General features: G+C 47.3%; 1 protein-coding gene across 1 annotated transcript in view; it reads right to left on the bottom strand.

The window, feature by feature from the left end:
* ush2a (Usher syndrome 2A (autosomal recessive, mild)) overlaps positions 1-25,585 on the bottom strand; it is a 269,485-nt gene that overhangs the window by 45,250 nt on the left and 198,650 nt on the right. Inside the window, exons 41-54 of the mRNA XM_067260969.1 lie at positions 25,357-25,504; positions 23,574-23,725; positions 22,703-22,850; positions 20,299-20,445; positions 17,083-17,230; positions 15,904-16,046; positions 8,708-8,816; positions 8,350-8,476; positions 8,085-8,254; positions 7,655-7,910; positions 4,145-4,473; positions 3,139-3,276; positions 2,496-2,659; positions 679-891 (exon numbers count right to left, since the gene is read on the bottom strand). Of these exons, the coding sequence (XP_067117070.1) occupies positions 679-891; positions 2,496-2,659; positions 3,139-3,276; positions 4,145-4,473; positions 7,655-7,910; positions 8,085-8,254; positions 8,350-8,476; positions 8,708-8,816; positions 15,904-16,046; positions 17,083-17,230; positions 20,299-20,445; positions 22,703-22,850; positions 23,574-23,725; positions 25,357-25,504 (2,392 nt within the window). The remainder of the gene's footprint in view (positions 1-678; positions 892-2,495; positions 2,660-3,138; positions 3,277-4,144; positions 4,474-7,654; positions 7,911-8,084; positions 8,255-8,349; positions 8,477-8,707; positions 8,817-15,903; positions 16,047-17,082; positions 17,231-20,298; positions 20,446-22,702; positions 22,851-23,573; positions 23,726-25,356; positions 25,505-25,585) is intronic.

Raw genomic sequence — 25,585 nt, 5'->3', positions numbered from 1 at the left:
AGTCACACAGACATACTTAATGCCTCACTTAATTATTATTATTACAGTTTAGCTGTAGTGTGTGTGTGTGTGAGTGTTTACATATGTGTGAGTGTACAGTAGGTGTGTCAAAACGTATGAGGAACGTGTGTCTATATGTGACTGTGTTTGTGTGTGTGTTGGTGGTTTTAGTATGTGTGTGTCGGGGGGTTGGTTGTGTGTGTGTGTGTGTGTGTGAGAGAGAGCAGCAGTTAAAGAGGGCTGCTCTTATGGTTGTATAATAATGACCCCAGCCCAGCAGCCTCCAGGACCAACGACCCGTGGGCTCTCCCTCCTAACTACTGCTGATGTTACGATGCTCTGTTTATCAGGCGGGTGAGATTAGGAGAGAGAGAGGAGAGAGAGCGAGTGAGGAAAGAGGAGAGAGGAGAAAGGGGAGAGACGGTATGGATGGGATGGAAATACAGACAGAAAGAGAGAGATGAGCAGATGAACAAAAAGAGAGAGGGAGAGATAAAAAAGAGAGGAAAGGAGGTTGAAAGAGTGAGAGATGGGGAGAGATAGGGGTGGGGAGAAAGTAATAGCACTAAAAACATTTTTAAAACTTTGTACAAACAGGAAAACACAGCAATATAGGGATACACATCTCTCACTTTATCTCTCTATTACACACACACACACTCTCTCACTGACACACACCTCCGTCTGCTGTGAGGACAAGGACCTCGGGGCTGGAGATGTTGTGGGCTCCGTTGAACACCTGGAGGGAGACCCTGTAGTGCGTGCTGGGCCGCAGGTCGCCTATCACCATGGAGACGACCCCTGGGGGAGAGGTCAAAGTTCGCTCCTCAAGATCGGAGGAGATGACCGTGACTGTGTGGAGCTCCACTCTGCCCTGAAGGTCCTGTAAAGCTGAGAGAGAGAGAGAGAGAGAGAGAGAGAGAGAGATAGAGACAACAGGAGAAAGAGAGAAAAGGAGAGAGGAATTGGACAGACAGATGTTACACCTATAGTAGATAAATTAAGGGTGGGCGGATCGATCTAAAGTATTGATAGTATCGGTACCAACGTTGGTATCAGTACTATCAGTACAGTATGATCGATACTCGCGTGATGATATTGATACTTACGTTTCAATTTCTCTTCTCTACATTCAGTACACAACTCCCTTAAATGGAACAAATAGCGACGTGGAAGACTCAACAGGGTTTTCCATTGTAACAAGGGACTCATTTATCTACATGAATATGTGTATTTGTGGAGATGTCTGCTCTTTTCTAGCAAAAGTTACCGAGAGGAATCATGGGATACACATTATATCAGGCCATTTTTTCACCTGATATAATGTGTACCCCCTCCCCTAACATGCAAAGGGACTGTTCTGCCATCATGTGTGTTATTTTCTGTGTTCTTTTGGACAACCTGAGATAATATGGAGATGTCTGCTCTTTTCTAGCCAAAGTTACAGAAGGGATACACATTACATCAGGTGAAAAAGGGCCTGGTATAATGTGTATCCCCTCTGTAACTTTTGCTGGAACTTTGGAAAACACTGTTGATTAATCCACAATACTAAACGACGCATTAAACAATTCACACGTCGCCTTAATGTAACAGACAAATAAACGTATTTATGTAGATAAATGAGTCCTTTGTTACTATGGAAAACCCTGTTGAGTCTTCCACGTCGCTATTTGTTCCATTTAATTGGTGAATTCGAAGTGCAGCAGTTAAACTCCGCTTCTCTGAATGCACGCGCGCTCCCGCGGCCAGGGGATGCAAATCCTGGCGGGGATAAATGCCTTGGCACAACACCGGTGTGCTCGTGCAGTAACATGACCCAGCAGCACAATATACTAACAGTATTTTTGACAAAATTCTTTGTCTTGTGTTTTATTATGATCATAATCATGATCAACTAATCACAACATCATTCAATGATCATGAAAATTCAAATTAGCATATTGATGATGCATTCACTTCATAAATTATGAGGCATTGCTTTCCCTGACACAAAAGTAGATAGTAGATACGCTGATTTTAAAAAGTAAAAAGTATTGGTATTGGCAATACTGGCCCTGTATTTACTTGGTATCGGATCTATACCAAATTTTGCAGTATCGCACACCCCTAACATCAATACATAATACATTTGAAATCAATACATTTCCAATATATTTTAAACCTATAAACGTTTAGAAACGTAGAAAATATTTTTCAAACCATTAGAAACCTTTTTTTCAAACCTTTTAAAAATATATGTTTTCACAAACTTTTTTTCAACCTTTCAAAACTTTTTTCAAACCTTTAGAAACTTTTTTAATACAGCCACACCACATCACACCTAACTTAACTTAATTCTCATTCTCTCTCTCGTTACTCTCACTCTCTCTCACTCTTTTGCTCCCTCTTCCCCTATACTTGTATCCCTCCCTCCCTCCCTCGCTCCTCCCTCCCTCCATCCACATGTCTCCAGAGCCAGGTACAGGACTGTGTTCTGTGGTGCTGGTTCTTACAAGGCTCGGTCCAGTTGACCAGGACGTGGGTGTGGTTAAGAGGCCAGGCGGAGAGGGTGGGGGGACGGAGGGGCACTCCTGCCTGGGTCACCCCTGTCACCTCCTCCCCTGAGCTGCTGCCCACCTGGTTGTGGACCACCAGCTGGTACTGGTACCAGGTAAACCTGCCACACAAACGCAAACACACACACACACACACACACACAAGCAAACACAGACAAAGACAGCACAGAGTTAAAAAAAAACACTCATGAGATGGGAACATTCGAGGACAGCAGAGAAAGCCCATTGTGCTTTACCTATGAGTGTGTGCTGTAGTGTATGTGTGTGTGCGCATGTGTGCATAAACTAAAGCCAGCAAGGCTATGTGGGATGAAGCCGTTTAGCAAGCAGAAGCACAAGTCTTCTGCCACAGTGAGATTAGCTACGGAAAAAAACAATTTAATTCTTCGGATATTTGCTTAATGTATCTTTGAGCAGCATTAAAAGATGGCATCAGAGCGCTGCAAAGCAGCCGGTGTGCACACACACACACACACACACACACACACAGACAGACACACACACACACACACACACACACACACTTCAACACACACACAGCACCGGAGTTTGTTCTAGAGCTCATTTTGGGTAATCTCACCTGCTAAGGCCCTTATCTTCGTGGAACAATTCGGGGCCCGTGTACACAGAGAGCCAGAGATCTGGGGGGGCCGGCGGGGTCTGGGGGGGGCGCGGGGGGGCCAGGGGCTGCAGCATTCTACGTCTCCGCAACTCATAGCTTAGGGCACACACCGAATCACAGGGTTAATCACACATACACAAACACACATGCATACACACACTCACATGCACCCACAAACACATGCACCAGCACACACACATACACACAAAAGCACTACAAATGCAGCACACGCAAGCACGCAAACACACTCAATCCTGATCCCCTCTCTCTTTCAACTATGGCCTTGTACTCACTGCATCACTCTATCCCTGTGTTCACTCTTTTTTTCATTCAGTTTTTGCCTCTATAAGTTAAGTCGCTTTTCTCCCTCTCTCTCTCTCTCTCTCTCTCTCTCTCTCTCTCTCTCTCTCTCTCTCTCTCTCTCTCTCTCTCTCTCTGTCTCTCTTCCCCCACCCTTCTTCCCACTCTTTCCCCGCTCTCCTCTCTCTCTCTCTCTCTCTCTCTCTCTCTCTCTCTCTCTCTCTCTCTCTCTCTCTCTAGTTTCTGCAGCCTTTGTGTTCTCTCTGCAGTGTGATGTTAATTTCAGTGTAATCAGAGTTGAGGGGCTTAATAGCAGCTTTTACCAGCCCACTTACACAAACACGCGTCAGGGCTGGGACGCCAAAGGAGAGACACTCATGAATGTTAATCGTCCGCCATGAAAAACACAGCTTTATTTAGGGCCTAATCGCCACAGAAACAGAACAGGATACAACAGTCTCAGTGCTTGATATTCACACCGAATGCGGGACAGATATAGAGAGAAAGAGAGAGAGACAGAGAGAGAAAGAGAGATTAATAGAGAGATAGAACAATAGAAAAGTAGAAGCAAAAACAACGAGACATAGTAGCAAAAATCCTTTCTGAATCAGATTATCACTATTTAGAATCACACCATATGACACAGAAAAACAAAATGGCTGACCTGACGTTGGGTCCGCTGGGCCTGGAGGGTGGTTGCCAGGATATGGCCAAGAAGGACTCGCTGATTGGCACCACCACCAGCGGGCTCAGGCCCTGCGGCACTGTGGGTAATGTAGTCACCAGAGTGGGCGGGCTCTCGGTGCAGCCTCCAACATGGCCGCCACCAGAGGAGCAGGCCAGCACCGTCACACTGTAGTTGGTGTACGGAACCAGGTCGGTCACCGTGGCGATCAGGGCCGCTGCTCCAGTGTGGGAGACACGAGGCTCTGGGAGTCGGATCTCGTAGCGGTCGATCTCTCCGTTCGCGATTAGTGGTGGAATCCATTTTACCTGAGACACACACACCACAAAAACACTAAATTGACGAAAATACAATTGACACGGTACAATGAAAAGGGGCTCCTGTCGGCATTCGTTGTTTTTTTCGTTTTCATTTTCTTGCATATTATAAAAGTGTTGAAGAAGCCACTCAATACAATAAACAACATGTTTAGGATCACTAAATAAATACTCAATTTGTTCTTGTTTGTTGTGCACAGGACACATTTTTCTTAGTTTGACCTAGTAAACCGTGAATAAATCTTTCAGGCTGTTTTCGGAAGATGTGATTTGCACCAACAAGTATACAATACAAATATTCTGAATATTATGCATACACATAACATACAGGACGTATTTATATACAGTAGATTTACTGTAAAATTAAAAAATCTGTTACAAATGAGAACAGTTGGAATTTTGGGGGGAACATCAACAGTACAAGAGACTCAGCGGGCCTCATTGGTTGGCTGTTTGGGGGTTCAGAGTGTTCTGAGCATGCTCAGTGCTGTGGAAGGCTTTTAAATGGATGAGCTCCAGGAAGTCATGTTGTGTGTTTGTGAGTTTGTGTGAGCGGCATGTGAGTGTGTGTGCCTCCTCATCATTGGTGGATAGACGGTCTGACATTGACTTAGGTGTTACATTCCTTCATTTAAAATAGGGTTCATCTTCCCTGACGTGCACACGCACACATCACACACACACACACACACACACACACACACACACACACACACACACACACACACACACACACACACACACACACACACACACACACACACACACACACACACACACACACACACACCATGCTAAAATAATGAAACCACAGTAATGGAATTGCTGCATGCAAAAAAACACAGCATTTGATTTGGGAACAACTGGGGTTGTCAGCATTTTAGGGGGGGGTGCACGCACGCCCACACACTTCATAAAATCACATGAGCGGAAACATCACATGGGATGAAAGGATATTTTAAATCCAGACTCTGAGAAATATAGTACAAGTGATCAAGTAGTAAATGATGATGATCACGATGATGATGAAGAGGATGAGTGATTATTCTTTTAAGAGATGACAATGTAGTTTATGCTGTCACTACACACACACACACACGCATAAAAACACACACACAAGCGTGTGGCAGGATGATATTGCGTTAGGTAGCTCATTTGCCAAAGTGTGTGTAGGGCAGTCGTTCAGGGATTGGAGAGCCTTATGTAATCTGAGGATGGTGAAGAGACCAGGAGGTGACGAGATGGGCCGGGGCTGGCAGATACTCTGAAGACAAAGGCCAAACACACACACGCAGACGTATGCACACATATACACACACACCTACACACACACACACACACCTACTGTAAACACACAACACATGGACAAGCCACAAGCTGTTCAACGCCGGCTACTTATGAGACATTTGAAACAAAGATTAATTAAAGTAAAGAACTAGACCATTCACCACAGACTGAGCGTACAATTGGACACTTATTACATGGCGTTGTGCCTTACGGAACACAGAGACAAACATGTCAACAAACAAACAAACAAACACAAAACAAACGTCTCAATCTGTAAAAATAGTTACGCATATGCTAATCGAGGGGCAGTCTCCGCCTCTTACAAGTGTAGTGAGTCAGATTCAGCTCTCATCTCCTCAGCCAATGCAACGGTTAGCAAATTAATGAAACAAAAAATGTTTGGAAGAAAAGGAATGTACTACAACAACAACAACAACAGGAAAACAGAACCATGGGCTGGGTTTTTTAGCATGAATAATTCAGAAGTCGTTTATGTAAATGTTGACTTTGTTTGAAGTCTGCAGCATCCCTGACTGTGTCTCTGGCTCTTCCTCAAGACGGGGAGAAGAGTGTGTGTGTGTTTGTGCATGTTTTACTGGAGGAGAATGTGTGCCTAAGTGTGTGTTTGTCTGTGTGTGTGTGTGTGTGACAGAGCTAGAGGGAGAGTTAGTGTGTGTGTGTACACTATACAAGAGTACTGTGTTTAGACAAAGCGCCTGGCAAGCAGCAAAGCTTGTTTGGCTACATTGATTACCCAGAAGTGTGTTTGTATGGGAGCCAAGCCACACTAGCTCGCTGTGCCTCTATGGACCAGCCATTCAACATAGCTTTGTCTCTAAGGACAAGCCATGATTTGTCTGTATGAACTACCCATGCTAGCTAGATTTGTCTCTATGACCTAGCCATGCTAGCTATTGTTGTAGTTATGGACTGGTCTGGCAAGTTAGCTCCTTTCTTACGGACAAGTTATAGTCCACAGCTATTTGTTTCTATGGGAGAGCGAAAGAGAGAGATAGATAGCACTTCCCCCTTGTAACCAAGGTCAGATATGATCAGAAAGCAGTTTTGAAGTGTGTCCTAATTAGCAAGGACAGAAAGACAGGAAGGAACTGTACCACACCCCCTGACCCCTCACCCCAAAGCAGCTGCTACCCACGCTCCAGGCAGTGGTGATGACGGGTATTAGCATATCCATACTGTTAGCATTAGCACAAGGGCGTGTTGGTATGTGAGTGTGTGTGAGTTTGATGTGTGTTAGCATGAGCGTTTGTGTGAGTTTATGGTGTGTGTATGTTCGAGTATGTATGGAGGCGTGTGTCTTCATGTGTGTGTCTCAATGTGTGTGTGTCTCAGTGTGCATGTGTGTGAGTGTGTGTGTGGGCGTGGTAGGATCAGCTCATTTGGAAGGTTTCATTTAGGATAAGCTGGCATATGAGCGAGCCCTTATCCCTCCCATCCTCAAGATGGCCGACAGGAAGGAAGTAGCATCAGACAAGATCATGACCCCTCCCACTTCCTGAAGGGGACCTTGAGTTTAGTGTCTGTCTGAATACTGAGTTAAGTACGTATGACAGTGTGTGTGTATATGTGTGAACAGAGAAAGACTGGAGACTGTCCTCATTGTTAAACTCAGAGACAACACGTGACTTTGTCTCCTCAATGTCTAAAACACACAACTAAACTAAAGGTCATTTTAATCATATGAAACTTAAAAGTCATATCTTAAAAAAACCTGTAAACTAAAAACACTCCACTGAGACTATATAACATCACTAACCCTAACAACACAATCGTTCTCATTCATCCCTCTCACAAGCAACTACACTCCACTAGACCCCACCACCTTCTCCCCACCCTTATCCCACCTCCAGCCCTTCCCACCGACCTCCAGCGAGTCTGGCCCCAAGATGAGCACCCTGGGTGGGCTGAGCCCGGCGGGACGAGAGGGTCTGGTGGTGACGGAGCTCCAGGGCCCGGTGCCGGTGCCAGCCTGAGTCTGGGCCAGCAGGCGGTACTGGTAGGAGGTCCAAGGGCTCAGCGCTGACGAGCTGTCCTGGTAAGAGAGGGGAACCGGTCCCGGCGGGACCCGACCCACCTGGGAGACCTGCTGGGTCCTAAACACCCTCCTCTCTACCACCCAGCTGGAGGAGAAAGAGGGGGAGTAGTACACACATAGAGAGAGGGTGCATAGTGGGACAGTTGGAAAGGGAGGGCGGAAAAGAGGTTGGATTAATAAAAGATTACTTTCTGTTGTGAAAAAATAATCCATTCATATTCAAGATCACTCTCATCATCTTCACTCTCCCCTATCTCACCCCTCCAGGGGTCCGTTGGGCTTCTGGGGTGCCCCCCAGGAGAGCAGGACTGAGGTGGGGGTGTCTGAGTAGAGCTGGGGGGCCGGGACCCCTTCTGGTGGAGCAGGGGGGGTGCGCAGGGGCCGGGACTCCCCAGACAGAGAGCACCCTGCTTGGGTACACGCCTCAACCTGGCGGGGGAGAGGGGGTGGGAGTACAGTACAGTTATTAGAGTGGAGCAGAGTAGGGTAGAGCAGTGACAGTGTGTGTTTTTGTGTCTCGTTACCTGCAGGCCGTACAGTTGATAGGGCTGGAGGTGGAGGAAAGTGTATTGGGTTGTGTTACCATGGACACGGGCTGTCTGGGGGGTGTTGTGGGTGGGGTGTGTTCCGAGGGGGGTAGTGGAAAGCTGGCTGGGGTTGGTGCCAGAGGGGGAAGCAGGTACAAATGTGTTGCCACCAGACTGGTCAATGGTCCGGGTAGTATTCAAGTTTGATTGATTAGTAGGCAGGGGTGGGTTGAGGCCTGATTGGCCAGCAACCAGGGTTGACTGTGTGGTGGTAGGACCTGATTGGTGAGAGGTCAAGGTAGGCAATGTGGTGCTGAGGTCTGATTGGTTAGCAGGAAGGATGGAGTGTAGGTACAGAGTGTAGTGAGTGATGACCCCGTTGGGCTGGCTAGGGCTGGCCCAGGACAGGGTGGCGTTCCTGGGGTGGAGCTGTGACACCACGGGGGGGTCAACAGGCCCTGGAGCTGTGGGGCAGAGAAAGAGAGAGGGAGAAAGAGATAGAGAGAAACAAGGAGGGAAAGAAAGAGAAGGGGGGCAGAAAGACAAAGAAAATATGAAAGCAAAAGAGGGGAGGGAAAGAGAGATTGCGTGGGAAGAGGAGGGAGAGAGAAAGGAGGGGAGAAAGAAGAGGAGAGATTGACCAAAGTAAGGTAAGAAGAGAGAAAAAAATACACATTAGATCCTTTCATCAGCTTCAGAGTATGTGTGTGTGTGTGTGTGTATGTGTGTGTGTGTGTGTGTTAGTGCTAAGGAGATGAGAAAGGAGGAGAGTGGACTTATTTCTACAGAATTATCAGCGACGGACGTGAAGAGTGACATCACAAGGACAAACAGTGATTCGGTGGGCCCTATTCCAGGGATTAAAACATAGGATGGAACAATGTGCAAATCACCACACACGCACGTACACACATACACACACGTGCTCAGGGCCAGGTACTGGGTCCAGCTTAGTCAACCACGATAGACTGAATAGGAGGAGAGACTGGGCCGACAGTCTAAGCAGGAGAGGAGGGACAGGATTGAGGAGGAGAGAGACTACTGTAGGCCCAGGGTCTGGGCAACAGAGGAGAGAGACTACTGTAGGCCCAGGGTCTGGGCAACAGAGGAGAGAGACTACTGTAGGCCCAGGGTCTGGGCAACAGAGGAGAGAGACTACTGTAGGCCCAGGGTCTGGGCAACAGAGGAGAGAGACTACTGTAGGCCCAGGGTCTGGGCAACAGAGGAGAGAGACTACTGTAGGCCCAGGGTCTGGGCAACAGAGGAGAGAGACTACTGTAGGCCCAGGGTCTGGGCAACAGAGGAGAGAGACTACTGTAGGCCCAGGGTCTGGGCAACAGAGGAGAGAGACTACTGTAGGCCCAGGGTCTGGGCAACAGAGGAGAGAGACTACTGTAGGCCCAGGGTCTGGGCAACAGAGGAGAGAGACTACTGTAGGCCCAGGGTCTGGGCAACAGAGGAGAGAGACTACTGTAGGCCCAGGGTCTGGGCAACAGAGGAGAGAGACTACTGTAGGCCCAGGGTCTGGGCAACAGAGGAGAGAGAAGCAAAGAGGAGAGGAGAAAGGAGAAAAGGAAAAGACAGGAGAGAGAAGGAAAGATAAGTGGAGAGGAGTAGAGATTGGACCAGCGGTGTAATCACTTAAGTTTCTGACTGGTCATTTTCTCAAAGTGGTTCACTAGCTCCACATACACACACACACCTACACACACACACACACGCACACACACACACACACACACACTCACTCAGGGTGAGCCAACAGGCGAGACAAGGGCAGGAACACCAGTACTCTAGAGCTCTTCATGTTGCACCCTCTCTCTTTCCCTCTCGTTCTTAATCTCTTACTACCTCTGTTTCCCATTTGGCCTTTTCCTTTCCTTTTCTCCTCTCTCAATATGTTAAATATGGAAAGAATGTAATTTTACCTCTCCATGTCTGCCGAGTCTTCCCTTGGTCCTCCCCCTCCTCCTCCCCCCTGCCTTCCCTGCCCCTCTCTCCCCCTCCTCCCCCCCCTGCCTTCCCTGCCCCTCTCTCCCCCTCCTCCTCCCCCCTGCCTTCCCTGCCCCTCTCTCCCCCTCCCTGCCTTCCCTGCCCCTCTCTCCCCCTCCTCCTCCCCCTGCCTTCCCTGCCCCTCTCTCCCCCTCCCTCCCCCTCCCTGCCTTCCCTGCCCCTCTCTCCCCCTCCTGCTCCCCCCTGCCTGGGTCTGATTGATATTTCTGCCCCATGAAAGCTCATTTAAAGGTAATGTTTCCCCTCTCCATTTACATCCCACAGTACCAGGGTAATGGTCACACACGCGCGCGCGTGAGCACACACACAGAAACGGGTAATGGTGCTCTGGCAAGGGCAGCTAGATCAAGGTGACTGGGCGTTCTCAGAGCGTGCTGTGTGAGACTCTAAGTGCTAACGTTAACCGCTACAGGCTCCTTTAGGACTTACCGGGATCTGAGGGTGGAGAGAGAGAGGCACCCTCACCCCTGAGCTCTCTACTCACCCCTACCTCACCCCTAGTACCCCTAGTCTACATCTTCAGTACCAGTCAGTAATGACCAGGGGACCAGAAATGAGAGATGTAACTAGTTAACCATAGCCACCCAACACTACACACTTACACACACACACATACTGTTTAACACACAATACAGTAAATAAAACATTGATATAACATCCTGGTGCTAGAGAGTGACAGAGGTTTTACAGTTGGCACCTGGGAGTCCATATCCACATGTTTACATTCCTGTTTTTGTGATTCCAATGTGTACGTTTGTGTGTGTGTGCATATGTCTGTGTGTGTGTGTGTTTCAGCGAGCCAGCAGTGCTCAAGCTGAGGGTGATTTTTTATACCGAGAGTGTGACAGGGCTGCTGGGGCTCCTCTCCCTCCATCCCTCCTGGTCCTGATAAATAAACAATGCACACTGCTGACCTTTAGGTTAACAGGTTTTTATGCTTGCTCCACTCAGCACTCTAACTGATTCAATTACCACAAAGGTCCAGGAAACGCGAGGAATAACCAAGGAGCTCCCACTGCCTGTCTGTCTGTTTAATGTCTGTCTGTCTGTCTGTCTGTCTGTCGGTCTGTCTGTCTGTTTACTGCCTGCCTGCCTGTCTGTCTGTCTGCCTGTTTACTGCCTGACAATCTATATGTCTGCCTGTCTGTTTACTGCCTGCCTGCCTGCCTGCCTGTCTGTCTGTCTGTCTGTTTACTGCCTGCCTGTCTGCCTGTTTACTGCCTGCCTGTCTGTCTTGTCTGTTTGTCTGCCAGACTCCCCCATCCCTCTCTCTGTTGATCTCTGGAGAAGCCTTAATTGTAAATAATTTTACCACATGAGACAATCGAGTCACCTTGAATATGACCCCCTTCACCCTCCTCCAAAACTTGTCTCCCCCCCCCCCTCCGCTCTCCTACCATCCAAAGCCTGTATTTACCCTGCCCACCCACCCACCCATTCTCCCAATCCACCTCCCTTTCTCGTCCTCTTCTCCTTCTCCTCCCCTCCATCTCTCCTCTACCCTTCTCTCCCTCTCTCTCCCTCCCCCAATCTGGTTCTCCTCTTCCACTCTCCCCTTCTCTCTCCTCAACATTGAGGTTTCTGAGTGTTATTTAGGCTTTACTGGGCCGTGTTAAATTCTGCAATTTGAAGGGCTGTTAAGTTTTTCAATTGAAATTTCATTTAAGATGCAGGTGCTTTTTTATTTTATTGATGCTTTACTGCTCTTTGGGTACAGGCAAGAACACAGGCCCAGTAACGGGCCTGCTCTCCCCCTCTCCCCCTTCTCTCCCTCACTGTGCCTCTCACATGCTCCCTCTATTCCTCCCTCTTTCTTTCCCTTTCCCCCTGCTCTCTCTCCCTCTCTACCACTCTCTTGCACTCCATCTCTTTTGCTCTCTCTCCTTCCCCCTCTCTCTCTCGGCCCCAATCAAGCTGCTCTGGAACAGCTGTAATGGTGCTTCGTTTGAAATACTTAGAGACCCCCTTCCCTGCATCCTCCTCCTTCCCTCACCCACTGACCCCCTCCACTCTCCCTCCATTACTCCCTTCTTCCCCCGCCCTCTACCCCTACCTCTACCCCTCCCTCCCTCCCTCCCTTCCACCCATCCTACCCTACCCCCTATCCCTCTCCTCCCTTCCTCTCTTCTTCCCTCCCTCCCCCTTACCCCTCTCCTTCCTCCCTCCCTCGCTCCTGTCCTCCACCACCCCCCTACCCCTACAGTAAATGGCCACAGCAGAAGGCTAAACAAGAGCACGGGCCGCCAAGCCTTAAATCACATTTATAAGGATTTGGTTAGCATAGTAATAACACAATCAAGTGACAAGGCCGGGGGAGACGGCGGGGGAGGAGGGGGGGAGGAGGGGGATTATTTTTAGCCTGGCGGAGGTCTCGCTGAGGAGATGATGGGGCCTTTTGAAGGTGAGCGGGAACGGCGGTGTTAAAGAGGACAAATTGTTGGGTTTCCGTCCGGAGGATGATACAGCTGTACGGCTGGCTTACAAAGGAATTACATCCATATCCACATAACACCCTGAAATGTGCTCAATCTATACAAATGTATCAAATCCACAAATGTATACTATTAAATTCAGATCACTATAAGCGCCATGAAATGCGTCTAGTTCACAAAGAAAATGTTTTACTTAATAAATGAAGATTTATACTATTACATTGTATTAAGATATATGAAATATACTGAAATACTGAAGAAAAAAAATCAGTTTCTGTTCACTCACGATAAAGATGGGGTGTTTTCATAAAAAAATATATAGATATTTAATTTATTATCAAGCCGTATTCTTGATACAGTCACAGATCCCCAAAACACAGTAAAATCATCATATTCACACACACACACACACACACACACACACACACGCACGCACATAAACACATCCACACACACACACACACATAGGGGAGAACATGTGCAAAGACAAAGGGCAGGAGCTGTCGAACATGGCAAAGTTTATGTTCACAGGACTATCTGTCAGGTCTGAGAAGTAAGAATTCACGGACGAAATTACATTAAAAAGATGGATATAAAATTTTAATGGAAGGATAAAAGGGAGAAGCGAGTGGTTCCTCGTGAATACTTAAAGCCCTCATCTGTGGTGGACTAGGTGATACCCCCTGCTCCTCCCCAGACGTAGTGAAGAGAGGGGAGGAGAGGGAGAAGAAAGAGGCTGTAATGACACTACACATAGAATTCATGTTTCTAATCAAACAAACCCAATACAGAACCGAGGTAATGAAGAGCCTCTTCCTCTACAGAGGCCAGCTCCCACCAAGGCACAGGAAACACTCAATATTAGATGAGTCAATTCACTGGCCTGATTGGGGTGTGTATGCGTGTGTGTGTGTCTGTGTGTGTGTGAGAGAGAGTAAGTGTCTGCGTGCGATGAGGGGGGAGGGGGGGGGGGTACAAGGTGTGTCAATCTGTGTTTATTTAAACACAGGGTTGTGGCGTTGGGACAGATCAAGGTTTGGTGTGTAGCCAGGCTCTTTGCCTTTTCAATCTGAGAGGACAGTGAGGGATTTAAACCCCTCTGGAAATTATGCATTGATGTCTGTACCTTATAACAACACATGTACGAAGAAAAAAAATACTGAATGAAAGAACGGGATTGCTTATGCATTTTCTGGTTACATTTTTCAGATACTTCAAAACATTTACTGTGAAGTAAATTTTGGAATTATTTTCAAAACTAAAGAAAAATGATATAGGACAATTAAATTTTTTTACAGTTCGTGATTAATTAAAATATACTCCAGCAGAAACACAAACAAATGTTCTCTGTGGTCAGCCATACCCAGGGTTCCAAAACAAACAAACCCCACATGTCTGTTCTCCAATAGAAAACAAGGCATTCCTTCTGGTGTGTACACTTGTTTAAAACCTCTGGGCAATTTCTAAAATAGAGAATTGCACGCCCTAAATACAAATGCATTGACGGATGTTAGGTTTGCCCCCGTTTCAGGGAGGAGGAGGAACTCAAATTAAAGAGACAGGAAGAGGAAGGAAGAAAGAAAATAGGTGTTGGTTTGTCTTTCTTCCTCTCGCCTGCCACCTTGCCTGTCCTCTACCCCTCCTCCATCACCTCACTCAGACACATTATTTTGAAGAATCTCCTCAGTTCTTTGCCGGTGTTAATTTAGTGCGGGCATCCCTGCACACTATTTCACCATGATGGGCCTCAATGATGAGATGTGGGTATGTGTGTCTATGAGAGACGTAGATGGAGAGATGGGGAGAGGGAGAGAGAACGAGAGAGAGAGAGACAGAATGTGTGCAGCTACAGATGTGAGGAAGTCGTTATTAGCGGTGCTAGCAGACACTAAAACACAGCATCTCCCATAATCCTGTGTGGCGGGCGGGCGGACGACCGGCCTCTGATGGGGGGGGGGGGGGAATCTTGTGCCATTTCGCTGTTTCACAGGGCACAGCTGAAAACAACGCTCCTATTTCTGGTAAAAAGCACCATGGCTTCATCTAGGCAGCTACTGCCGTGCCACTCTCAAAGTCACAGACAAAAATGGGAGAGACGTGTGTGTGTGTGTGTGTGTGTTGATTGATATAGTCAGCTGGACAGTGTGGGCTGGACACATGTTCTCCCTGTAAGAGTCCCAGTGAGAGAGGGCTTTGAACGATGTACACAGCCAGAATGGCAAGCCAATCTATTATAAAGCACACACACACATGCACGTAGAACGAGTGTCCGACTCCTCTATAATTATCCAGAACACCCTAGAATGTAGCAGGCCACACGTATGTGCCAACACACACACAGAACAGCAAGAGACTGCAGTCCTGAACCCTCTTGATACGAAGCATTAACTCTACAACTGAACATGTGTGTGTGTGTGGGTGTGTGTGTGTGTGTGTGTGTGTGTGTGTGGGGCAGTGGCAGAGAAGTTAATTCTGCATATTAATGAGAAGGCGATGGTCCATAATACAACACATCCTGACTGTATGCAAATACAGGCGATATAATTATAATGTATGTGATGATAGAGAGTGAGTAATTAATTTATAACTTTGCAGAGAGAGTCTGTTCTAGTGCCTAATATGATTCTATTATAGCAATTAGCCATCAATGACACAGGCTAGGTCACCTAGAGATGCTATACACCTTCCCATACTCTCCTCTCTACCTCTTCTCTTCCACTCCATCTCCTCTCTCTCCCTTCTCTCTCTTCTCTCTCTCCCCCTTCTCTACCTCATCTCTCTCTCTCTTCTCTCTCCATCCCCTCTCTCCTGCTCCCTGGAAACAGATGGGCTGTTTCTCTCTCCCCCTCTCTATCTTCCTCTCTCTTTTATTTCTCTCTCTTTTCTACTGAATGCCTCCATTTGAATGTGTATGTCTGTGTGCCTGGTGTGCGTGTATCTATGTATCTGTGTCTGTGTGTGTATAAGTGTGTGTCTGTGCGTGTTTGTGCCTGTGTGTGCTGTGTTTGTGGCTGTGTCTGTGTGTGTGGTGCGAGTGCGAGCGAGCGTGCTTGTGTCTAGTCCTGTGTGTGCCTGTGCCTGTGTGTGTGTGTGTGTGTGAGCTCACCGTCCTCAGCAGTGCGTAGGCTGGTCCAGCGGCTGGCTGTGTGTCCGTGTGTGTTGGAAGCCACCAGTCTGAGCAGGTACTCTGTGTGGGGAGACACACCCTCCACTGTGTAGCTGTAGGTGCTGCTCACGTTCTCCAGAAGACTGGGAGGACACACACACACACACACACACACACGGAAGCATGTGTTCACCCACACAGACACACACAGGAAGAGGTGGAGTATGTTTAATTGTGTTGGTATGCATCAACAATGTTGAATAATAACATTTCCTTTGACTAACTTCAGCTGTCTTGCCAGTGTTCCTTCCTGTACTTGTCTATTTGGTTTCTAAATCAGGACCATCTACTGACCACTGACACACACACACACAGCATCACACACACTCTGTAACACACACACACACACACACAGCAACACACACACCCTGTGACATACACACACCGACACACACGCCCCTAGACACCACGTAGACACCTGTACTGATGGCTGCTCCTGTGATATCCCATAGCTGGGCTCCAATTAACAAAGTGTCAAAAGAATAGGATGCTTGGTAATTGGTGAATGAATGCTGCACTAGTCTCCTCCAGAAAGAGAAGAAGGGAGAGAGAGAGAGAGAGAGAGAGAGAGAGAGAGAGAGAGAGAGTGACTAGAATGTGTATAGAAATGTTCCATAGGACATGATGAATAAATCACATGAAACAATGAGGTCCATAGCGCAGCAATGAGGAAATAGGAGTGATATATAATACATGGGACTAGTCATTTATTTATTACTGCTGAATGAGAATCTCCTCTTTTTGGATTAAATTGCAATTTGTTGTCAGGAAGCATGTAATGAATACATATCAAATGTGCACAACAGTTTTTTTCCTTCTTTTCCGGTTACAACACCTTCTCTTTTTCTCTCTCTTCCCCTCTCTCTCTATCTTCATCTCTTTTTCTCTGTTCATCACTCTCTCGTTCTGTCTCTCTTTTTCCAGGCCAGTGTTTATTGCATATGTATGTTCTCGTGGCCATACTGTATGTATACTATTCACAATCAATCAATCAAGTCAATCAATCAATCACCTAATATGTCTCTGCCCACTAGACAATTTGATAACCCTTTAAAGGCCAGAACAGTGTGTGTGTGAGTGTGTGTGTATGTTAAACCCTAACGCTGTGTGTGTTCTTACTGGAGCAGAGGTCCGTGGGGGGCCAGCCTCATCAGCAGTGTGTAGCGGAGCAGCTCTGGGGCGTTGGCTTGGCCCGGGGGGGCCCAGGACACCAGCAGGCTGGCAGGGCCGGCACGCTCCAGTCTGGGGGGCAGCACTCCCTCTGGAGCTGGGGGGGGGGGGGGGGGGGGGGGGAGAGGAAAAGGGGCGTTTATATAAGGAGGGTGGGGTGGGTGGGGGGGTGGAGAAGGAGAGATGAAGGCATATGTTTACAGTTTATAGGGGAAGCAGAGAAAAAAACTGGAGGGATAAACTGGAGGGAAGAGAGAAAGGGAGGAATGGATGGAAGAGAAGAATATTTCTTTTTGTAAATGAGCAGAGCAGAACAGAGAACGAACAGTTATATTACACACACTGGAGGTTATGCACTACATAACACACACACACACACACACACAAACACACACAACGTGACTTCCTGGAGCTCATCCATCTAAAAGCCTTCCACAGCACTGAGCGTGCTCAGAACACTCTGAACCCCCAAACTACAGACACAACAGCGTGGTGTCTTTTGACCCTCTTGGCTCTCCATACATGTAGGACTCTCTCTGTCTCCCCTCAACTCCTCTCTCCACTCTCATGTGTCAGGGATGATCATTCAGATGATGGCAGGAGTTAACTCTGTGATCTACAACAAAGACTTTCCTGACAGAGACAGAGAGTGAGAGAGAAAGAGAGAGAGAGAGAAATAGACAGAGGGGGTGTAGCTGAGAGTGATGTGCCACTAATAGTGTTGGCCACTAAATAAATACACATTGGCTGAAAATGTGCGACTTGTCGGAACCCTTTAACCCACCAGTAAGGAATCCTTTAGAAAAAGATTTGGTTAAAAATGAGGTGATGTTTGATTTGAGTGAAGGGGTTATGATGATGGAGATTAAGATGATGATGATGATGATGGTGATGGTGTGTTTTTTCTTGGTGTGAGTAGAGCCTGTAGAGGGAGGGTTATAGCTAATGTGTTGATGGATGGGAGTTGCGTCTGTCAGTCTGGTGGCTGGACCCCAAACACACACACACAGACACACACAGACACACACACAGACACACACACACAGACACAGCCCTGGAGACTCATCTGTCACAGGGGAAGACAGGAAACAGCTCGGTGAACAGGCCACGTCGGAGAGAAGAAAAGAGAACGAAAACAAAGAAAGCAACACCATTTGTGTGTGTCTGTGTCTCTGTGTCTGTGTGTGTGTCTGTGTGTCTGTGTGTGTGTCTGTGTGTGTCTGTGTCTGTGTGTGTGTCTGTGTGTGTGTGTGTGTCTGTGTGTGTGCTGGAGGTCAAGCACATCACTCATGTCAGCACCCCAAAATTAGTTTCAGTGTGAATATGTGATTAACATAATTCACCTCCATATTTCAGGTCCCACTCCGGACGGAGGGAGAGAAGGAAGGAAATAGAAGACTACAAAAAAGGTAGAATAAGTGTGTGAGGAAGATAGAGATAGAGTGAATGCAGCAAGCAGAAAACAAGGAGACCTGTGTATGTGTGTGTGTGTGTGTGTGGGGGGGGTCCTGGAGAGGGGGTCCTGGGGGTCCTGAAAGTCTCCATAGTCTGCACTAATCACTACAGTGTTTAACTGTGTGGCCCTAGGGTCAGCACCCCAACACTGACTGTTTGAATGACTTATCTGTTTGTGTACGTATGCACCTTGGGAGTGAGTTTGGGTGTGTGTATGGAGATTTCCTGGGGAGAGTGTGTGTCTGTAAGTGTGTGTGTCTCGGCTAAACTGCAAGTGATCTCCTGTGTGCACCTGTGTGTGTGTGTGTGCTCAGGCTGCAAGTATATCAGACATGTCACTAATCATTTTAAACTATGCACTTTTATGTTTCCACTCCTTCTCTTAGCTCTGCTCTCTCTCTGTTCTCTCTTACAACAAGGAGGGATTGAGACAGGGCTTCAGATCGACGTAGAGAAGTTTAAAGATCTGCCGAGAGGAGGAAGAGAGGAAGACAGAGAGGGGGGGGAGGAGTGGTATTTAAAATTTATACTTTACACTTCCTCTTGTCTTTGTTTTGAACTTGAACATTTCTTTATTTCAGTAGAACTTTTCCTCATTCCTGCCTCTGTTGTTTTGTGACTGCTATTTGGCAAGACGTGTGTGTCTGAGTATGTGAGAGTGTGAGAGAGAGCGTGTGTGTGTCTGAGTTTGTGTGTGTATGTGTGAGTGTGAGTGTGTGTCTCGTCTGTTCTGATCAGCTATGGCATTTATCAGTATGCATAATCAACTTCCATTCAACTAGTTAATCATACCCATACACTACAAAACACACTTTAGCACACACACACACACACACACAAACATGTAGTCAGAGGGAGAAATAAAGAGAGTGTGGGAGTTAGAGATCTAAGCAGTGCTCAGGCCTCTTGGTCTACAAGCATGCCTGTGACACACGCTGTAATCATGCTAACATTGAACAGATGGACAAGAGAGCAGTACGTTTGGGTGTGTGTTTATTGGGCATGAGGCATAAAGTGTGCAAGGATTTGTGTGTGTGTGTAACTGTGTGTTTCATAATTGTAAATGTAAGTGTGTAGGAGGGTGTTTGTGTATGGATGTGTGTGTGTGGATGTGTGTGTGTGTATGTTTGACACATGTAGGAGATAGTTTAATGTCTTGTTCCTCCACTTCCCTGCTTCTTCAAGGAAGACAGATGGACTCTAAAGATGGTCTTTCTTAGAAATACTGGTCATTATATCACCAAGATAATGGTCCTCTAACACACACACACATGCGCGCACACACACAAACTCACGCAAGCCTGACTGGTGAGTAAATCCGTGCAGAATGTGTGTGTGGACCATTAAGCAGAGTGAATGAAGCTGCAGCTACTTAGCCAATGAGACGGCTCCTTCCATGTGGACAGACCGTCGTAAAAAGGGACATTTGTGACATTTCTGAACCATAAGAGTCATAATTAAAATCAACAACAATTTAACAAGTGGATGAGAGGTCCTGTTAGCACTGTCATAAAGGACAGAGGGAGAGCTACAGAGAGGGAGAAAAGAGAAAGAGAGAGAGAGAGAAGGGGAGATCAAATGAGAAGGGATGAAGGAGAGATCTGCGTACACAAACTAGGAGTGAGTGTGTGTGTGTGTGTTTGCGTGTGCAGCATGTTTGATTGTCCAGTATGCATGTGTGTGAGTGTGTATGGTGTGTGTCTCCAGTACCTGCAGGGGCCATGGTGGCAGCAGCAGGCTGACTCTCCACACAGGCCTGACTGTTGCAGCCTCTCACCCACAGGAGGTAGGAGGAGCTGGGCTGGAGCCCCCCCAGAGACACCCAGCCCCCGGCCTCGCACCCCGACAGCTCTCCTGCTGACTCCTCTGCTCCTGGCGGGGAGGAGCGAGAGAATAGAGAGAGGGAGGGAGGGAGAGAAAAAGGTAAATTAAAACAAATAATAATATTGGCAGTCAACACTTTTTAAATATTTTGTTCATTTTCAAAACTTGTTCTGTCTCCTTGTTCATTTTCCTCAGTAAAGTCATCGGAGAGAAAAAACGAAGAGAAAGAGAGACAAGGAAAAAAAAGAGATGAAAGAACAGAGACTGAATGGCATAAAGAACATAGGCATGACATCACACACACTTCACACACACCAGGGAGGTCAAGGGTGGGCCATGGTGGTCCCTTGCTGACTCCACTCCCGGGCTGCTGGAGGAGCAGGATATACGGCCCTGCGCTAATTACAATCACATTAATTCCACTTAGATCTCACAGGAGCTGTATAGTGTGTGTGTTTGTCAGTGTGTACTATGTGTGTGTGTGTGTGTGTGGGGTGAGCTGTGTATATGTGTGTGCTCTTTGTATGTGTGTGAGGGAGGGGGGGTGAAAGTCCATGGAATGTGGCACAATAAAGAAATCAATAGGTATAAAGTGTGTGTGGACGATTCAACAACTCCACCACAGAGAGAGAGAGAGAGAGAGAGAGAGAGAGAGAGAGAGAGAGAGAGAGAGAGAGAGAGAGGAGAAGGAGGAGGAAAAGGAGGAGAGAGAGAAAGGGGGAGGAAGATGAAGAAAGGACAGAGGTAGAAGTGAAAGAGAGTGCGATATAGAAACATTGAGAAAGAGAGAGCTGTCACTTAGCACGCATCCTGTATTAGCTGTGAATGCAGGGAAGCAGAGGAGATAAGGAGACAGGAGGGACAAGAAGAGGAGCGGAGGTGAGAGGAAAGAGGAGAGGTGAGAAGAGGAGTTGAGAGGAGGTGAAAGGGAAGGAGAAGAGAAGGGAGAGGAAGTATAGCAGGAGAGTGCCCTGATAGAGATCGTGTTATTGAGGTTACACTGGGAAACTCAAAGAATAAGGGGTTTGTGAATTAAAACATGCAAATCTAGACAACCACCTTTCCAACACTTCATCTTTAGGCTACCCTGTCCTGCTCTGATGCCATCTTTACACACACACACACACACACCTCCACATCTCTCACGTGGCACATAAAGGCAGTGTGTATCAAAGGGAAGCATGGGTAGCTAGTGTAAAGCTGTGGGTCTCTCCTCCTCCTCATCCCCCTCTCTTCCTCCTCCTCCAGTAATCTGTGTGTTCCTGTGTGAAGCCCACATCAAAGGCGTGCGGAAGCGCCCGTCCAGCTAACACTCTAACAGAGAGAGAGGGGTCAGGAGCACATGCTACAAGTCTGATTACTATCAATGTCCTGAGCGCTCCTCTCCTCTCTCCCATCCTATTCTCCCTCTCTCTATTATCCTCTCTGCTCTCCTCCCTTTCTCTAGCTTTTCCTGACCTGTTCTTTCTGTTTCCTCTCTTTTCTTCTCTGCTCTCGTCTCCACATCTTTCTTCTTTTCTCTCCTCTCTGATTTATTTTAGCCGTACCTTACGTGGATGTGTGAGGAACGAGGATAAAGACATAATAGAAAATATGTCTAAATGTGTGTGTGTGTGCCGGTTCGCTGTGTGTTAGCTGACCAAGCTAACCAGACCAGAGCATGAGATCCACCTCTGTTTGCAGCTTTTCCTCCCACAAGCACTTTCTCTCTTTTTTCACTCACTCACTCTCTCTCTCTCTCTCTCTCTCTCTCTCTCTCTCTCTCTCTCTCTCTCTCTCTCTCTCTCTCTCTCTCAGTCTCTCTCTTTCTCTCTCTCTCTCTCTCTCTCTCTCTCTCTCTCTCTCTCTCTCTCTCTCTCTCTCTCAGTCTGAATCTCTCTCTCTCTCATCTCTCTCTCTGTCTCTCTCTCTCTCTCTCTCTCTCTCTGTCTCTCTCTCTACCTCCAGTACTGCTGACAATCAGCTCAGGGCAAATTAACAACATGTAGAACAGGAAGCCCCTCATTCAGACACACTGGAGCTGCTGTGCTTACTAAGCTAATGCAGCTGCACTTTGGACCTGCACAGCACAATACATTAGAAATAAAACCACTTAAGCACTTATTTGCCACAATTGCTGAACTTGAACGTGTGTGTGCAGTTATTATTGTAATTGTGGGTATGTGTGTGTGCTACTAGTGTATGAGTGTTAGCGTGGATATGTGTGTTAGTATCCAGCATTTTTTTTTTTTGCGTTTAACGTGGGGAAGACAACTATTGTGTGTGTGTGTGTGTTGTGTGTGTGTATTACCTGTGAGTGTGTAGAAGAGTGTGTAGCTCATGTTTCCATTGGGCTGGGCAGGGCCGATCCACTTGGCTTTGACAGAACGAGGGCTCTCATTGCTCAACTCCAGGAACACAGGGCCAATCGGGGCCGACTCCAAAGTACGCCTCTCAACCTGGTAACACACACAAGAACACGCACACACAGATACATACACAAGAACATACATACACACACAAGAACACACACACATTGTGTTACAGTAAAATGCCATGCAAATACACAAACGGCATTGTCACGTTTCCTCCTTAGTCTCCCCATCATGTCTCCCTCCTCTCCCTCCTGCCTCCCCCTTAGCCCATGCACTGCTGCGTCAGCAGACCGCTGTGTTTGGCTAAATATGGCGTCCATATTGGAAAAACGCCCAAGTCTGGTCCATCAGAGGCGTGTCCTGTCCTGAGTGGCATTTCTACCAAATGTCAGCCCCTCCAGACGGGCCTTTATTGAGCCCCGTGAATTGATCACCTTTATGATGTCTCCTGCCAGCTGACACGCACACACACACACACACACACACACACACACACACACACACGCACACACACACACACACACGCACACACACACACACACACACACACACACACACGCACACACGCACACACACACACACACACACACACACACGCACACACACACACACACACACACACACACACGCACACACACACACACACCAGTGACATTACCATAATGCAAATATGCCACACGTGAGAGGAGGGGTGTTTTATTACTGTGTGTGCATGTGTTCACGTGCATGTGTGTCCTTTTCTGTGTGTCTGTCTGTGTGTGTGTCCTTGTCTGTGTCTATGTATATGTGTGTGTGTGTCCTGCTGACCAGAGGCCCCAGAGCGCAGCCCTGTGCCGTGCAGGCCTGCACTCTGAAGCTGTGGAGGCTCCAGGGTGAAAGGTCATCCACCGTCAGCCAATCAGAGGAGGAATTCTGCACCAGGGCGCCATTCATCCACAAACCATAGCTGGTGATGACACCTGGAAGGAGCACACACACACAAACATACACACACACACACACACACACAAGAAAAGAAACCAATTATAAAGCATGATGCAGAATCTAATCATAGTTATATGCACATATAAACCATCACGGCTGCCTTCAATCAGAAGGCACACAGAGGCTTAGAGAGACGCTGGCTGGCCCAGAGCACGCCTGTTTTAATCAGCTGTGGGTTTTACTGCACACTATCACGGAATGAAGATACAAAGCTGTATTAGACACTCACCTTGTCCCATTACACACACACGCACACACACGCTCACACACACACACACACTTGTGGTATTAAAGGAGTAGCGTGGGTCGGGAATCCGTCCATCAGTGTGTTGTAATAAGACAGGTTGAAATGAATCAAATACATAACTGGCTTATTCTCTGCTGCGTGTCTCTGTGTTGCTGTGTCTTAATCCCTGGGAGGATCATCTCTCTAATCCCCGCAGGATTGTGAAGGAACCGGAGCGTTCTACTGTGGAACCAAGCAGGCGAACGATTGCCTCTGAAAAGCAGCTAAATAAAATAATACTCCATATCCTCTACCCGGAACTAAAGCCTGTTAAGTGTGAGATAATCTGTTAATGGAGATTACGATTTTTTTTCTTCTTTTTCTTTTTTAAATATATCTAAAACGCTGTCATATTAGACATTCTATCATTTAGCATGGCCATTAGGCAGGCTCACTTTATGGGGGTGTACATGTGCACACATACACACATGTTCACACACACGTTCACACACACACACACACACACGTCCAACAACACACACAGACGTTCACCAACACGTACATTCAAACACACACACACATACATGTTCACCCTTACACATTTTTTTTAAGTAACAGATGCGCTTCCAGTGTTTTTATATAACTGTTTTCAGTTGTGACCAAGAGAAACTAAGGTTATTAAACTACACTAGATTTAAACCTGTCCTTTACAGTAAAATAGTATCTCTTCCTCTCTCTTTTTGTGTATGTACAATGTAAAGTGAATATATGTAGATTTGTGTGTGATCGTGTGAATATATGCGCGTGTGTGTGCATGAGAGCATGCGTGTAGATGTGTGTGTGAGCGTGTGAATATGTGTGTGTGTGTCTGGAGGAGTGTGAGGGACGGGCAGCCCCGTGTATTTCCAGCCTGCAGTTCACAGCTTCAGTCAAAAGGGAGCACTTTCTATCCACTTAAGAAAGCTATCGCTTTCCACCGTCCTCTCTCCCTCTCTCTCTCGCTCCCTGTCTCTCTCTCTCTCTCTCTCTCTCTCTCTCTCTCTCTCTCTCCCTCTCTCTCGCTCCCTGTCTCTCTCTCTATCTCTCCCTATCTCTCGCTCCCTGTCTCTCTCTCTCTCTCTTTCTCTCTCTCTCTCTCCCTCTCTTGCTCTATATCTCTGTCTAACTCTCTCATGCGCTCCCTTTCTCTCCATCCCTCTCCCTTTTTATATCCCTCTCTGCATGTCTCTTTCAAATTCATGTTACTCTTACAATCTCTCTCTCTCTCACTTTAAAACACACACGCACTCTCCTCATCCTTCCCCTCTTCCATCCCGACTTCTCCCTCCCCTGAAACCTGCTACTGCCCCATCGCTCCTGCCCCCCCTCCCCCTCTCTCACCGTTTGGGGTGAGGGGGGGTCCCCAGGTGATGTTGAAGGCGTGGGGGGAGAGGGGGACGATGGAGGGGGCAGGGACGCTCTCTGGGGTGCTCTCCTCTGTGTGTGTCTGACTGGCTGGACTGAGAGTACAGCCACCTCCAGTGCACGCCTGCCACACACACACACACACACACAGATAATACAAAAAACATAAATATGCTGATGAAAATTGACACACAACAAACGATAA

Source organism: Osmerus mordax, chromosome 22 (genome assembly GCF_038355195.1).
Source record: "Osmerus mordax isolate fOsmMor3 chromosome 22, fOsmMor3.pri, whole genome shotgun sequence".
Taxonomy (NCBI): domain Eukaryota; kingdom Metazoa; phylum Chordata; class Actinopteri; order Osmeriformes; family Osmeridae; genus Osmerus; species Osmerus mordax.
Note: the sequence above shows the minus strand (reverse complement) of the source record. Positions and strands in the feature narration are given on the sequence as shown.